The sequence below is a fragment of the Mesoplodon densirostris genome, chromosome 5, assembly GCF_025265405.1.
Source record: "Mesoplodon densirostris isolate mMesDen1 chromosome 5, mMesDen1 primary haplotype, whole genome shotgun sequence".
Lineage (NCBI taxonomy): Eukaryota > Metazoa > Chordata > Mammalia > Artiodactyla > Ziphiidae > Mesoplodon > Mesoplodon densirostris.
The window spans coordinates 107,124,195-107,141,681 of NC_082665.1; the positions used below are offsets into that span (position 1 = coordinate 107,124,195).

Genomic DNA, 17,487 nt, shown 5'->3' on the forward strand with positions numbered 1-17,487 from the left:
TTTCTAACCAAAAAGTAGAGTGATGAACATCTTTGTAACTGCATTTTTGTGCACATGATTACTTCCTCAGGACAAATTACTAAAAGTGGGCTTGTGTAGGTCAGGGTATGAACATTTTAAGCACTTCTGATGTATACTGCCTAATTGCCTTCTAGAAAGTTTTACCAGCTTGCTCTCCTATCATGTGTAAGAATGCTTGTTTTCCTATGAGGGCATAGTTGGTATCAGATTGATAGAATTCTGGGAAAGGATCTTCAAAGGACTTTTAGTTCAATCCCCTTATTTACATATGAGGTGATTGAGAACCAGAGAGGTTAAGTGACATGTACAGAGCAAAATTCAGAATCAAGGAATACTGAATCCGAAGATCAATACATTTCCACACTTCCAAGCAGTTCTCCAGTTCTGAGAGAAAAGGAGGCAAATTGCAAGATATATAAAGGAAAGAATGGAAGAACTAAGGTGAATGAGGATAAAATATAATGTACGTGTTTATCTGTCAGCAGAATACATGTTTATTTTTGTTCCCACTTACCAGTACTCACTTTTCTTCAACTCTATCTGCTTTAATATCCCTTCCTTACCGCAAGGTTATAAGAATATGTGCCTGCTTATAATCAAATCCATGCAGAGCTTACTGCAACAAATTAAAATGAAGTCTTTTAGGGCTTCCCTGGTGGCGCAGTGGTTGAGAGTCCACCTGCCGATGCAGGGGACACGGGTTCGTGCCCCAGTCCAGGAAGATCCCACATGCCGCGGAGCGGCTGGGCCTGTGAGCCGTGGCCGTTGAACCTGTGCTTCCGGAGCCTGTGCTCTGCAACGGGAGAGGCCACAATAGTGAGAGGCCCGTGTACCGCAAAAAAAAAATAAAATGAAGTCTTTTAAAATAAAAACTAACAGAGGAGAAGAAGAGTTTATTGTCTTTCATTACTGTCTTCTTAATTTCCTTGGGCCTGCTTTCTAATTTTTTTAGACCCCAGCAACTTTCTTGTAGATTTGATGAAATAATAATCTTTCATTACAGTCTCATGAAAAAGGAGGTATGCCATAATGAACATTTTGAGAAAGGATCATAATATTCTAGTTATGCTTTGGATTTTTAATCATGCAGTTAATAAATTTTACTCATTTTTGTGGGAATCAGATATTTGGACAATGAATTTTAACAAATGGGTTAAAATTTGCTTGAAAGCCAGGAAAAAAATGGCAGAGTAATAATACTATGAAGTATCTAGATTAGAGGTCTGGGTTAAATCTGATCTTTTAAACATCCTTTTTGATCATAGGAAAAAGTGCAGAACTGTACTTGTTTAAGTACCATTAGATTCTCTTTGGAATAGAGGCCTGGGTCATTAAAATAGTAATCATTATAAGCTTCTTAAACGTCATGTAAATTGCCTATTCTTATGGAATTATAGGTATATGGTATTTATTATGTATCTTGGTTCTTATCTAAACATAGGATCTCAAAAATTTGAATCTTAATAAAGATATCTCCCTATCCTAAGGCCCTTAGTTTTCCATTTTTGGGGTTGTTAGTATACTTTAGTAGATTATCTTTTGGAAATTGTTTTTGTTTTTATCAAACTTAATGGACTTGGATTTACTCTGCTAAAATTTGGATATTATGCATTTTCTTTATTTCCATACCAATACCTAAATATAAATCCTAGATGGATCATTTAATCACATTTAGTATCATTCCCACAGATAACTGAAGTTTATCACTTATACTCTTGAAAATTTACCTGTCTTTTCTCTGAACTTTTGAACTGATTTCTTGCTTTTCTCTTTTTTTTGATCTTTTCTCCATGGATTCAAAGGAAAAGGTATAGTAATTTTGGTTTGCATGAGTGACTCTTTTTCTTTTGACCTTTTTAATGTTGAAAAAGAATGTTACTAGTTACAGTCGATGTCCTCTTATGAAATGCTTATTGAAAAGTTTTGAAATTAAAGTAGGGAATTGTTAAAAATTATAAATATATGCATACCTTCAATGTTTTATTTTAAATGAAAATATATCAGTGAATATTGATCTTAATCTTTTGGCATAGACCAAAACTGTTTCTTTGAGTTTGTATCTGCCAGTTGGACGTCTGCAGCATCTTTTTTGGCATAAGCTGCATCAGTGATGGGTCATGCAAAATTCATACTTTTAATTAAAAAAAGAGGTAAAAGCTTAGGCACCTGTGAATCAGTCGAGGTGTGCAAAATTTTAGATTTTCATAAAACTTCTTTTCAGTTTTCCGCAGTTATCTTGTCCATACCTTACTTCATGACAGTTAATTTAAAGCAACTCATCTTTACCAAGTTTTTCTAAAACATTCATTTAGCTTTCATAGAAACAACAGCTCTTTCTTTTCCACTGTATTTCATCAGTTGACAATATTGTTTAATTACATTTTTAAAATACAGTAATATTACAGTGGCATGAACAGGTTTGGAAATGAACATAACTGACTTTTTGTAAGCATCTGAGTTCTAGAAAATAGCCAGTTAGCTGTGGGGAGTCAGTGTATCATGGGCTTTAGTCAGTAAGTTTTATAGAGGGAATGGAGAACTTTAATTCTATGTGTTTGTTAGATGGCGGTCAGGTAAAGTGCTTCTGCTGTTTTATGATCATTGATGAAAAATGTTTCCTAATAACTCTTTTCTTCTCCTTTGGTCTTAGAGAATATTTTAATAATGCACAAAGGAGTAGTATTGAAGAATGGTGAATACTGGCAATAAAAGTAGAGCTTTACACACATAATTAGATTTTGATTCTTTCTAGGATCTAGGTATTTCCTTCTTTGATGGTCTTTGGGATGTAGTTAAAACAAATTAGGGGTGAAGAAATAGAGGATTAGGTTAATTTTGGTATATGGAGAGAGAGCAGAAATTCTTGAAGTATGTACAAATTTAGATTTTATGGCTATTATAGACTTTATATGTTATTTATGGCTTTTCTTTGCTACTTAGCACATTACTCTTAAGCCTAGAATATGCTGAGATCTACCCTAAGTAAAGTGTACTGCGAAAGGTATACTAATAAAGAAATAGATATAATTCATTGCACTACCAAATGGATGTGCTTTTTGTGGTATCTGGGCTTCGAGTTCTCTTAATTAATTGGTAAGCTATTTATTACCATTAATAATAATTCTTCGTAGGACTTCCTTGGTGGACCAGTGATAAAGAATCCACCTTACAATGCAGGGGACATGGGCTCAATCCCTGGTCAGGGAACTAAGATTCCACATGCCGCGGGGCAACTAAGCCCGCGCGCCACAACTACTGAGCTCGAGCGCCTCAACTAGAGCCCGCGTGCCGCAAACAGCAGAGCCCATGAGCCCTGGAGCCTGTGCGCCACAACTAGAAAAGAGAAAACCCGCACGCCACAACTAGAGAGAAGCCCGTGCACCACAAAGAAGAGCCCGTGCACCTCAATGAAGATCCCGCATGCCGAAACTAAGACCCAACTCGGCCAAAAAAAAAATCTTAAAAAAAAAAAATTCTTTGCATGTGTACCACTGGATAGTTTTCATATTTTTCATAGGCATTTACAAAATTTAAGCTCTATGCCAACTCTGTGAAGTTTATAGGAAAAATGATAGTCTCATTTCATATTTCTTGCCCAGATCAAGAGCCCCATTGGAGGAGGAGAATGTGGAGAGCTCTGATTTTCACCTTTCTTGCTTCTGTCCAGGTCCTTTTGTTCTTTCCATGTAGCTTTAGAAATTAAATATTTGGAAGAGGTTTTAAGTTTGTCTTCACCAAATACCTTTCCCCAGAATTGTCTAGAAAAATCTGGACTACAGAATGTTCTTCTAGTAGAAGAAACCTCTTCAATAAGACTCTGCTTTCTTCTTTCAACAGAAATTCTACCTTTTCTGATTTCAGTCTAAATTGTATAACAAGTTTGTTAATATGGCACCATAAATATAGAATGAATAATGACAGCAATAAGAATTGATAAGTGTCTTTGTGGAGTTAAACTATATTTTATGTACTGTCTATTACGTCACAGCCACTCTACCTTATAAAGGGACATTATAAATATAATGAATACATTGTAAAAGTTAAGGACAAAAATTGACAATGTTTTCATTAACATAGTCCTATGGGATGTAAATTTAATACATATTTCAGGAGTGACCAAGGCTGATAATTTGGTCCTTGTCTTAGCTAGTTTTTTAGTACACAGGACCCACAGTCAGGAAAGCAGAGTCAGGTTTGGGTTTTTAATGTAGAAGTTAGATGTGTCTTTTTCCTTCCCTCTTTTTTTCTCTATTTCCTTTTTCTTAATGGTACCCTTATTCTCTATTTTGTCATACCCCTTAATTCTCCTGTGCTTACTTTCCCTGAGTTATAAGAGTACTTAAATAGTATAATTTTTAAGATTTATTTCTTTATTTATTTTTGGCTGCATTGGGTCTTTGTTGCTGCATGCGGGCTTTCTCTAGTTGAGGTGAGCAGGGGCTACTCTTCGTTGTGGTGCACGGGCTTCTTATGGCGGTGGCTTCTCTTGTTGCGGAACACAGGCTCTAGGCATGCGGGCTTCAGTAGTTGTGGCACGTGGGCTCAGTAGTTGTGGCTTGTGGGCTCTAGAGCGCGGGCTTCAGTATTTGTGGCACGTGGGCTCAGTAGTTGTGGCTTGTGGGCTCTAGAGCGCAGGCTCAGTAGCTGTGGTGCACAGCGTTAGTTGCTCTGCAGCGTGTGGGATCTTCCCACACCAGGGCTCGAACCTGTGTCCCCTGCATTGGCAGGCGGATTCTTAACCACTGTGCCACCAGGGAAGCCCAAATAGTCTAATTTAAAGTATGAACTTAGGTAAAGCAGGAAGCATTAGTTAGTGTCTCTTAAGTATTTATGGATCAGAGCTGTATAGAGTTTGGATCTCAAAACCGGGATTACAAAGGATCTCAGCAGGATGCTATTCAAACACTACTCTCCTAGAAGGCAGTTAGCCCCAGCTAAAGGGACTTCTTTTTGAGGCTGGTGTGGAATTTCTGTCTTTGTCCTCTTACTTTCAGCCCATTCGTTGGACTACTCACATGACCCAAAGTGGTAGCATATATAGAAAATTGTTGCCCAACCACTGCATCTTGACAATTTGCAGAGTAAGGTACATGGATAATCCTCTAACTGTAAAGGTGGCTCTGACAAAATAAGAATCATGGAAAGCACTATTTTACGCATGCGATTTAATAAAGCAAAATAAAATGTGATGTCATTTTTAGAGTCAGGGAAAAGGAAATTTTAATAAATTGGATTAAACTGGAGGAGGGAGGAAAGTGTATGTAAGGAAAAAATAAGGAAAAAATCTGTAATTGTAATCGTTTTACATTTGAGTAAACATAGGACTTTTAAAATACATCAGACCTTGTATATTTATGAATTTTATTCCTTTTCTGATATTCATCTTGGAAGGCTAAGATCTAAAATGATTTCAGAAAACATCAAATATTTCCTATGTGCTAGATAGAATACAGCCATTAATTGTGTCAGAACTCCTGGGTAGGTGGGGATTGCTATTTGAGCCTGCTTATGAACACAGAAAAATATTCTTACAGTAGTCACTTTGGATGGGCAAAAGGACTTAACTAGTATTATTCCCTACATTTGAGAATGAATGTCTTTAGGCTCTTTCTGATAACTAGATTTACCTTTATAGGAGGAAGATTTGCAAATTTGGCAGCTATTCAGATGATTGTCAGATGACTTCTGTGTGCAAGGCAGCAGGCTAGGTATTCTGGGGATGTTAATTCACTCATGATCTCAGCCCTTAGGGAGGTCATAGTCTAAGAGTGAGAGTAAGATGTATTTACCTCCAAAAATTAGCACATAGATAGTGAAGGGAAGCACAAAGAATTGCTGGGGGGAGTTAAGAGACCTCCTGATTGTGTAAGTATGGTAGTTTTTTTCCCCCTTAAACAGTTCAATTTTGTAGGCATGCCTTCTTATGTTTAAATTTTTTATTTCATTGTTTTCAAGTGGGTACAATAATGAACTCTATATAATATAAAATAAGCATTGCCTAGGAGAAGCCCTAGAGGAATTTAATTATTAGATAATAAGGTTTAATAATACCTGAGTGCCTCCTGGAGAAATCAGAGGTGATTACGGCAAAATCCTTGCCCTTAAGTAACTTAATCTAGTAGAGATTTGAATTATTTGCTTTTAGCATATCAAATGTTGATGCTTGAAAAGAATTTTCTTAAGCAGTTTAAACATACCCTGTGATTTTATTTATATTGTTCATGTGCCTGGTAAACCTTTTCTTCGTGGATAATATAATGTAAATTTCAGCCAACTCTAAATTAATAAATTTTGATTTTTGAAGTTTTAAACCTACTTTAAAAGATGGTATTTCATGTAACCTTGCATCCTAAAAATAGCAAGAAATACAATTCTAGAATGAAAATTAGTTTGTTCAAAGAGCTTTCGAAGAATTTTTTTAACTTATTAGCAAATTTTGTATTATGCTTCCTTGTAGTTATTCTTTTTTTCTGCTTTCTTAGTGTCTAATTCAATGCCCAGTGTCTAGTAGATGCTCAGTAAATATATTTTAAGATGAATGTAACTTCATTGTTTGATTCTTTTGATACTTGCTACCTCAAAGTGTTTGAAAACAAGCCTATACTAAGTATATGTTTATTCACACCTTCATTTCTTTCACTTGATTTTACCAATTGCTTTCTTTAGATCAGAATCAAGCTTTGCGACTCTGTCTGGGTAGCACTAGTGTTGGAGGTCAATATGGAGCCATCTCTGCCCTCAGTATCAACAATGACTGCTCACGACTTCTCTGTGGCTTTGCTAAAGGACAGGTAAATAGGAACTTTATTTTACCCATAAGACAATGTAAAATCAATTTTTAAAAAAGTACTATCTCTAGATCAGTATCTCAAAGACTAAAACATGTTATAAAGTGACATGTCTGTAGAGCTAAGCTGAGTTTGCTTAGTCTGACTTTTGTCCAAATTTTTAAATATTATTGACTGAGCCAGAGCCTGTGATTTTTAATATCTTAATTCATATGTCCATATAAGTACATAGGTTTTGTAAACCAACCAGGCTGTTATACAAAATTTACTTTCTTACTGTAGTGAGGATAATTGTTGTTGATTTTTAAGTACACTATATTCTGCTTTGTGTATTCTTATTACTGTGTTCCTAGATAACTATTTTGGTATTTCTTTTTCTTCTGAAACTGGCAGTAAGTTTTGTTTCTTCTCTTCTTCTGACATATTAATTGGTTTGGCAGTAAGCCTTTCTATAATTTTTACCAGTGCTAAAGAGATTGACTCATTAAAGAAATTTCTTTTACCTCTCAGTAAAACAACAAGATTTAAAATCTGAAGGGAAAAGTAGGTTGGGCAGGATGAGGGGAGGATGAAGATGAAATAAAGGCCCCATACTTTAGTGGATCTGCAACCTTTAGTTATGTTTTAACTTTATAGTTCTTTGTCTGCAATGTTTATAGACCAGGAATAGATTATTTCAGCCAAAAGCCAGGATACTTAAGTCCAAAAAAGAGCAATAAATTTGTTTTTAAAGCATTTAGTTGTCTTATAGATCACTATGTGGGATTTGGCCAGTGGAAAACTTCTAAGATCAATAACAGATGCTCATCCTCCAGGAACAGCAATACTGCATATTAAGGTAAAGTCCTTACTTTCTTTTTCTAATAATCTTTATTATTATGCCTTTGTATCCATTTTTAAGTAGATTTCTTTATAAACAGAATCCTTGAAAGTGAACTGTCTTTTATTAGACTGGCCCAACAAGATGTTTTCCCAAGTTAAAACCAGAGATGGGCTGGCATGGTAACATTCAGCTGTAAGTTGTATTGAAGTCTAGTAGATATAGCAGGAAAGAGAGTAAATTGATGTGATCCTGGACGAAAGGCTGGCAGCAAAGACAGGCAGTACCCTACTGAAAACCCACGTGCAGACTGTAAAAGGTCTTTTTACTTTGTTTAGTCCGCCAGGATTTTATTGCTGAGGCGGTGTGCTCTGTCACTCTTTGTTGGGAATTACCTGAAGTTCAAGGCACCAATTGTGAAAGAACCAAGCTTTGCATTATGTTTAGAAACAAATCTGTTGGTTTATTTTCTTTCAGGCCTCCAAAGGAAAAGCATCAAGATTTGAATCTTGGCTTTCTCCTTACATGCCTGAAAATAATAAACCAACTTAGGTAACAGATTTCATTTATAAATGCAATGCGAACCTTGGTTTTTGTATGCTGTCAAGCCCATGTTCAGAAGTATAAAGTGTACAGGACTATAACTAAGGAAGTCTAAAATCAGATCTTCTGGATTTTAACCATGTACACATTTGGTTACTTAGCTGTGCAGACCTCTCTTATCCATACACATTCTTTTTAAAGTCTGGTAGCATCTGGAGTCTATGTGTCTGCATCTCGGTTAGTTACATAAAAGTCTTTTGTGACAAAGCAGCATTGAAGCATTTAGTTACAATGAAAACAACCAAGACAAGTAAAAGTAGAGAGAATTTCTCCTCTTTCTGAACATCATGGCAGTTTATCTTGACCTCTTTTCATACGGCATGAGCCAACCTCTAATATGTTGTAGTTGTTTGTGTTATGTCTTATCTCCTTTAATAGATTGAGATCTTTGAAATCAGTATCTATTTCTCTTTAATTTTTGTGTGTTACATGTAGTGGCACATTACAATAAATAGTGCTCAATAAATGTTTGGTTGGTTGTTTATAAAAGTCCAGTCCATTTGCAGAAAAATGCAAAATCTTTGGGAGAAGCAATAGGAAACAGAAGAGATAAAGGCAGAGAGAAAAAGGCAGAAGAGATAAAGGCAGAAGAAGGCAGCTGACGTTAAAAGCAGACTAGTAGTGGACGTTGTGTTTCTTGGGAATGGTGATAAGTGCAGACACTGACTTTACTTCTGAGGTCTTCCACTGACAACGGCTACTTGCGCTTCAAACCTCTTACTCATTGTTCTCCAGACTTAACACTACACATCCCATCAATAACAGTTTGGGCTTTAATTCATTTTTATATACGTGTGTGTGTGTGTATTTATTTTAAAATTATTTAAATATACTAGTGTACTATATTTAAGTACATTATAAAACACATACACAAGAAGTAGAAAATTAATAAATAAAATCATGAGTGCTATTATTTTCCCTACACTCCACTTTGGCAACTACTCAGCTAGGCCTTGAGAACAAAGGTGTAGGACTTCTTTACCTGTGTGTGGGGTTGAGGAAGAATAATTTCATAGTAGCCTCCTGTACCTCAACCATCCCTGAAGAGCACAAAGGCATGAGATTTAGGATGGTTTTACAAACCTCTGGGGTTAGGGAGACTAGTCACTGTAAGTGATACAAATTAAGTTATTCAACTTTGTATCTTACAACACTCATATCTACCAAAAGCCCTTAGGACCATCTGTCACTGTGAACATTATTTATTATTTGAGTTTTCCAGGGTAGATAATAATAACTGAAGGTATACTCTGTCGAAGAAGATTGAGGGGGCAGCACGTTTTAGAAAGAGTTACATAAAAAGTTAAACTGTTTTACATGTAGTGGATTAACTCTTCAGTTATTGGAAAACATATTCCAATAAGTTTATTTCCCAAAGATACCAAATATCTTTCACTGTGTCTTTATTCTTGAAAGCTAGGCAACTGCAAATGTATCCAAAGTATCCTATTTAGCTTAATAGGAAGTTAGAAAAAATTAATGTAAGAACCTAAGTAGAGAACTTTAGGGCTTTTATGAGTCATAGTTTGTATTTTTCTTTTATCCTGATGAAACGTGGTTTTTGCTTTTTTTAAAGCCTCATTTTTGGGCCTCCCTGGTGGCGCAAGTGGTTGAGAGTCCGCCTGCCGATGCAGGGGATACGGGTTCGTGCCCCGGTCTGGGAGGATCCCATATGCCGCGGAGCGGCTGGGCCCGTGAGCCATGGCCGCTGAGCCTGCGCGTCCGGAGCCTGTGCTCCGCAACGGGGGAGGCCACAACAGTGAGAGGCCCGCATACCGCAAAAAAAAAAAAAAAAGCCTCATTTTTTTAAAGATATTGAGCCATTTTTATTCCAAATATGGGTAAATTTGTATGTTTAGAGTACTGATGTAGATATAGTTTAGGTGATTTCAAATGCTATTAAATGTGTTTGTCTTAGATTTTTAAAATTTTATAATTTTTTCCCTTACCTTTTTAATACTTGATTAGTTGTCTGAAAATGTATAAGAAAATAAATTCCTTCTCTGTTTAGTTTACAGATGATCCAACTCTTGCAGTTTGCAACGACAGCGGAGGCTCTGTTTTTGAATTGACATTTAAGTAAGAGACTAATGGACATTTGTAGACAAATGAAAAGATTAGCTCCAGTTTAATGACTTGAAGTTGAATATGAAGAGGTCTGGAAAACCCATGTGATTGGAAATAGGTTGTGGCTGTGTATTACACTTAACCTTGGGGGGCTTATAGAACATACAGAGCACCAGGCCGGGCCCCCCCACATTCTATTGCAGTAGGTCCGAGATGGGATTCTAGACTCCTACTCCCCAGAGTATTCATAAGCTTTGTCAATCTTGGGAACCATTATTCTGGAGTATCTCACTAATTTCCGTTTAGGCCCCAGGCCCAGTTGATTATAACCATAATGGCCAGGTGTAGAAAGGTTTTTATTGCCTTAGCATTGCCCTGTTTACTCTTTAAATAAGAGGAAAGACTATTTAGATACATGGAAGGACATTTACAAATCTGAGTTTAAAAAAAGAACAAAAAATTCAATGTGTATTATATTTCCATAAGTTCTTCAAAGTAAGGACTATGTTTCTTGTATTCCTCATACCTTCTAACAATGTCGAGCCCAAAGTAATTGCTTAAAAAATACTATTGATTTATTCAGCTAATGTTTATTGAGCACCTCCTATGTGTAGGCATTGTTCTAGACACCAGAGTTAACAGCTTTGAGCGAGACAAGGTTGCTACTCCAATAGCACTTACATTCTAGTTGGGTCGGGGGTAGGGAGACACAATAAACCAATGCATAAATGAAATAACTGTAAATAGTTATGAGTACTGTGAAAAAAATAAAACAGGTCAGTGTGCTGGAGCGCATTTGAGTATAATTTAGGAAGGCTTCTCTCCGAAGGTGACATTTGAGCAAAGACCTGAATGACAATCTGGTCAACAAGTGGAAAGATCTAGAAGAAGTGTTCCAGGCAGAGGGATGTTCAAGCACAGAGCCTTTGAGGTGGGCACAGCGTGGCATGCTGGAGCAGTGGAGAGAAAGCACGTGTGGCTGGAGCATGTGTTTGTCAGGAGCAACAGTAGTGGGAGAGGAGTGAAGGCAGGAGCCATATCATATAGGACCTTTTAAATATGGTGAAGAGTGGATTTTATTTTATGTACAGTGGCAAGCCACTGGAGACTTTTTAGAAGAAGGGTGATAAATCTGACTCACATTAAAAATGACATGCTGATGTCATGTGGAGTTTGGATTGTTGGGGGCAGGAGTAACAATTGTTGGATTGTTAGGAGGGTTTTTTAGTAGGCCACGTTAGGGCTATAGCGCCTTGGAGCATTGCTAAGTTGATCTGGCATTTTTTGGTTACATTTTCAGGAGAGTGATGGGAGTGAGAACATGTGAATCTAGATGCCTGTTCAGTGGTTCCAAGGGTGAAGTTTGCTGTATTGAGCCTCTCCATTCTAAGCCCGAGTTGAAAGATCATCCCATCACACAGTTTTCCTTATTGGCCATGGCATCCTTAACAAAGGTAGGTGTATTTAGAAGATGAAGCTCATAACTTTAGAGGCTTTGAATACCAAAAATTTGAAAATTGCAGGGTAAATATTAAAATGTATTTTTTCCCCTAAAGATACTGGTCATTGGATTGAAGCCCTCCTTGAAAGTGTGGATGACTTTTCCTTATGGACGGGTAAGTAAGCCTCTCCATCTTATTGGTAAAAAGACCATGTCAGGAGGTTGGGGAAAATGACTTGGAAGTGGCACATTCTGTGAGGTTGTCAGAAAACTAAGTAGAATGGAAATCAGTGCTGCAAAGGTCACTGTCTAATTACCTTGATGTGACCAAAGCAGCATAAGCTGGTGACTACAGCAGTAACCTGGGGATCACAAGATCTGTACTTTTCTACCTTTATTCTGTTAAGTTTTTCTCTCATGAACAGCTGCTGCTTTGATAATGAACTACTGATAGAGGACACCCCACCGTAATACCCAGCATGAATTGCTGCTGCATACTCTTTCCTTGGCTTCTTCTGCCTCTGATATTTTACTTTGGAGGATGATACTTCTCAGAATGTATTATGCACACCGCAATTTCCCTTTTCTTTTTCCTGATTGGTTGTTTTCAAAGAGTTGTTTTCTTCTAGTGTGTATATGAGGAGAGGTATTGATGGGATGGGATGGGATGGAGAATGATGGTGCAGAACGAAGACTAGTTCAGAAAGTAGCCGCTGTAATGAGGGAGCTCACTCTTCTGTTTTCTTGTTGGTACTTGGTGTATCTTTGGACCCCAGGGGAAGCAGGTCTGCCCTTTCAACTGGCAAAGCTGGCTTATATTGCCATTAACAGTTCTTAGGTGAGCTTCATTGGCTAATTGAGATTTATCATGGTAGTATGTGTTTACATCTTTTTGTATGTTTTTATTGGTGTTTTTTCCAACATTTTATTATGAACATTTTCAAACAAGTAGAGAAGTTGAAAGAATTTTACACTGAACATCTATATACTTACCATTGTAAAACTCTACCATTAGCATTTTATTGTATTTTATTATATACCTGTTTATCTCTATGCACCCATCAAATTATGTTTTTTTAAAATGTATTTCCAAGTAAATTACAGAAATTAGTACTCTTTTTTCCTAAATATTCAACATGCATATAATTAAGTACAGTTCAGTATTTATTGAAGTTTTTCCTTTGGTGTAACAATTTACATACAACGGATGTACAGATCTTGAGTGTACATTTGCTGAACTTTGACAAGATGTATGTACTTTTGTAATCCAAACCTCTGTCAAGATGTGGAACATTACCATCTACACAGAAAGTTCCCTCATGACACTTCCCAGTCAGTCCCTGCTCCTTTGGAATTGATTGATTGATTGATTGATTGGCTGCATTGGGTCTTTGTTGCTGCGTGCCAGCTTTTCTCTAGTTGCGGTGAGCAGGGGCTACCCTTCATTGTGGTGCGCGTGCTTCTCATTGCGGTGGCTTCTCTTGTTGCGGAGCATGGGCTCTATAGACATGTGGGCTTCAGTAGTTGTGGCTCGCGGGCTCTAGAGCACAGGCTCCGTAGTTGTGGCTCACGGGTTTAGTTGCTTTGCGGCATGTGGGATCTTCCCGGACCAGGGCTTGAACCCGTGTCCCCTTCATTGGCAGGCGGATTCTTAACCACTGTGCCACAGGGGAAGTCCCTCCTTTAGGAATTTTAATGATAAATTAGGAGAAGTTTTATCAAGGAACACCAGTCAGATGCTGTTGTAAACCAGAGTTTTCCCTTTGTTTTTCTGTGTGTTAACAGTGATGACTTTTTTTTCCCCTTCTCCTCACTTAGATGGATCCTTCCAGTGTTCCATTGCTGGCCTGGCACTTTGTGGCAGTGCATAATTATGTGAATCCCATGCTTGCCTTCTGCAGAGGAGATGTTGTTCATTTTCTACTGGTAAGTCCTAATATGATGCTAGATCTGTGGTAAAGTCCTTTATCATAAGATTATTTTTTTGATTCACCAGTAATTTAATATTGTGTCAAAGAAATATGCTATCATAATTCTTTGGAGAGGGAGTGACCTATTTAATGTTTATTCGAGGCTTTAATGGTTAACATGGAAAACAGATGATCACCCTCAGCTCCATGCCTCTTCATGGTATATTTCTTAGTTCCATCTCCTTTGACTAATAAATAATTGATGGTTTATGTGTATGTATAAATATGTAAATGTACATAGGTCTGTATTAATGGCTTACCTATCTACATATAGTGTATTTATTAGACAGCACGTTATCATTGAGCACATACTATGTTATCTACACTGTAATGGACACGAGGCGATTGAAAGAAGTATAAAAATTAACTCCTTCTTTCACATAGGTTAAAATATGTTTTGAAAGGCAAAACCAGTATGTTCATTACTACTAATGAGAACAGTTTAAGGATTTAAGTATGTGATGAGAATTTAAAAATTGATCCAAGTTCAGAGTATGAAGAGATTTGTACAGACTAAAGAGGCTGTGGAAGACTTTATGAAGGATATAAGGCAGATACTAGGGACTTCCCTGGTGTCCCAGTGGTTAAGAATCCACCTGCCAATTCACGGGACATGGGTTCGAGCCCTGGTCCAGGAAGATCCCACATGCTGCAGAGCAACTAAGCCCCTGCGCCACAACTACTGAGTCTTTGTTCTAGAGCCCACAAGCCACAACTACTGAACCTGCATGCTACAACTACTGAAGGCTGTGTGCCTAGAGCCTGTGCTCCACAACAAAGACAAGCCACCGCAATGAGAAGCTCGCGCACTGCAATGAAGAGTAGCCCCAGCTCGCCACAGCTAGAGAAAGCCTGTGCACAGCAATGAAGACCCAACACAGCCAAAAATAAATAAATCAATGAATTTATAAAAAAAACAAAAAACAAAAAAAGGCAAATACTATAGGAGGGGTGGATATGCATATTGGGAAAATAAGATGAACTGAAGTTATAGAGGTGAGAATGTGCCTATGGAATCTCTTCTTGGGTTTCCTAGCTCAGTGAAGCAAGTACACCACTATCCACCTAGTTTCTCCAGCCAGAAATCCAGGAGTTGCCTTTCAGTTACACTTCTCCCTTTATTTCTACTCTATCACACATCTATTGACTCTGAGTATACTTCCTCTTTGTCTCCCCCATTGCTGCTTCCCACTGACATTTCTAGCCTAGGCTCTGGAGTAGCTTCCTGACTAGTCTTGGGCCTCAGTGTCTTTTTTTTTTTTTTTTTTTAATTGAAGTATAGTTGATTGACAGTGTTGAGTTAGTTTTTGGTGTACAGCAAAGTGATTCGGTTTTCAAACACACACACACACACACACACACATATACACATATTCTTTTTCAGATTATTTTCCATTATAGATTATTATGAGATACTGAATATAATTCCCTGTGCTGTGCGGTAGGACCTTGTTTATTTTATTTTATTTTTTATTTTTTTTTTTTCCTTTGCGGTATGCGGGCCTCTCACTGTTGTGGCCTCCCCCGTTGCGGAGCACAGGCTCCGGACGCGCAGGCTCCGGACGCGCAGGCTCAGCGGCCATGGCTCACGGGCCCAGCCACTCCGCGGCATATGGGATCCTCCCAGACCGGGGCACGAACCCGTATCCCCTGCATCGGCAGGCGGACTCTCAACCACTTGCGCCACCAGGGAGGCCCCCGACCTTGTTTATTTTACATAGAGTAGTTTGTAGCTGCTAATCCCAAACTCCTAATTTATCCCTCCCCCTCCTTTCCCCTTTGGTAACCATAAGTTTGTTTTCTATGTCTGTGAGTTTCTGTTTTGAAAATAAGTTTATTTGTATTATTTTTTTAGATTCCACATATAAGCAATATCATATGGTATTTGTCTTTCTCTGACTTACTTCACTTAGTACGATAATCTCTAGGTCCATCCATGTTTCTGCAAATAGCATTATTTCATTCTTTTTTGTGGCTGAATAGTATTCTGTTGTATGTGTATGTGTGTGTGTGTGTGTGTGTATACATATATATTTATACACCACATTTTCTTTATCCATTCCTTTGTCAACGGACATTTAGGTTGCTTCCATGTCTTTGGCCTCGGTGTCTTTACATATGCCAGCACCTCTGCCAGGAAAGCTGTGTGCTCTCTTCCACATTATACTGGCTCATGATTAGCATTGCCTTTCCTGACCTCCTGACCTCAGTTAGCATTTCCCTCTTCATAGACACCGATAAGACCTTTTTTGACAACATTCAGCATTTTTAAAATTACTTATCTAATATTTTTTTTCCTCACTAGACTGAAAGCTCTGTAAATCTAAAACCAACTCTACTGCTCTATTCCAGCCACTAGGACAGTGCTTCTATGTAGAAAGTCCCTAATAAATATTTATAGAGTTAATGACAGGGAGAAACTTACTGTTGAGAATAAAGTTGAACACACGGCATGGATCTTGATTAGGGGTTGGCAGACTATGGCCTATGGGCCAGATCTGGCTGGCTGCTTGTTTTTGTAAGGTTTTATTGAACACAGTCATGCCCATTCAGTTATGTATTATTTATGGCTGCTTTTGCACTACTGTGGCAGAGTTGAGTAGTCGTGACAGAGACTGTATGCTCTGTAGAACCTAAAATACTTACTGTATGGCCTTTCACAGAAAAAGTTTGCCAACCTCTGATCTAGATTATATAATAATTGACCTAGATTGGTAATGGAGAGCCATCACAGGTTATTAGGTAATTAAAGTGATGTGATTAAAGTGACGTTTTAAGAAGATCACTGCAGAAATAGCAAAAAGAACAGATTATAGGAGGTTGGAGGGAAAGGAAAGGTTTTGCTCTTGTAATAAAGCAAGTGTGAGGTCTTTAGACAAGGATGGTTGGTTGCAGTGAGAGTTAGGGATGGCATTTTGAAGGAAAGACAAGGCTTCTCATCTTAGTGGATCTGGGGACCGAAGGACATAAACAAAACATTGCATTTCTGGCTTTGCATTTTAGAAGCATGAAATATTCAATGAGTTAGGGTCAGGGAAGAATTGAATGTGTTGGGTTGGAAGTGAAGGTGAGACTCTCAAGTGTTGTATTGGGGAATGTCCTCTGGGAGGATAGGCAGTCCAGGTCTGGGGTGAAAATGAGAATTCCAGAATAGAGAAGGTAGTTGAAGCTGTGAAAATCAAAAGCGAAAGCATACATAACCTTGGTGGACACTCATGTAAGGGAAAGGAAAAAGGAAAGACAGTAGGAAAGGAGGATCCTATAAAGGCATCTAGAGGTAGGAGGGGAAATAGACCAGTATGGCATCACAGAAGATGAAGAAGGAGAGGCTTCAGGACATTATCAATTCCAGGATAATACCAATGCCAAAGAGAGATCAAGGAAGAAGACTGAAGATAAGGCCACGAGATATGCAAGAAGTAGTTCTTTAGAAACTTTTCAGAGGACTAATTATCAGTGGAACTGAGGTGGAAGCTAGATTATAGAGCCTTGTTAAAGAAATGGGTATCTAGAAGAACAGACTCACACAATCATAGTACAGCATTTGGTTACAAGAGGAAAAAGAATGGTTAACTTTCTGGAAGAAGTAAATGAAGGGAAGGTGTTTTGCTTTTGTTTTTTGAAGATGGAGAAGTCAGAAACCTGTTTGATAGCAAGAGGGAAAAAGTCTTTTGAAAGGAGTGACTGAGTATGTTAGCAGGGGAGGGGTAATATTAAACAGCAATGGAGGGAGTAGGATTTAGGGTATATATAGGTGAAGTGATTTTCTTTAGCAAG

The 17,487-nt window shown here is 37.9% G+C and overlaps 1 protein-coding gene across 4 annotated transcripts in view; it reads left to right on the forward strand.

Moving 5' to 3' along the window:
• The window catches only part of VPS8 (VPS8 subunit of CORVET complex), a 293,886-nt gene that overhangs the window by 35,382 nt on the left and 241,017 nt on the right, over positions 1–17,487 (forward strand). For all 4 annotated transcript variants that reach the window (XM_060099245.1, XM_060099244.1, XM_060099247.1 and 1 more), the window contains exons 8-13: positions 6,688–6,812; positions 7,561–7,647; positions 10,244–10,311; positions 11,600–11,753; positions 11,856–11,915; positions 13,559–13,666. In XM_060099245.1, coding sequence (XP_059955228.1) covers positions 6,688–6,812; positions 7,561–7,647; positions 10,244–10,311; positions 11,600–11,753; positions 11,856–11,915; positions 13,559–13,666 — 602 coding nt within the window. The remainder of the gene's footprint in view (positions 1–6,687; positions 6,813–7,560; positions 7,648–10,243; positions 10,312–11,599; positions 11,754–11,855; positions 11,916–13,558; positions 13,667–17,487) is intronic.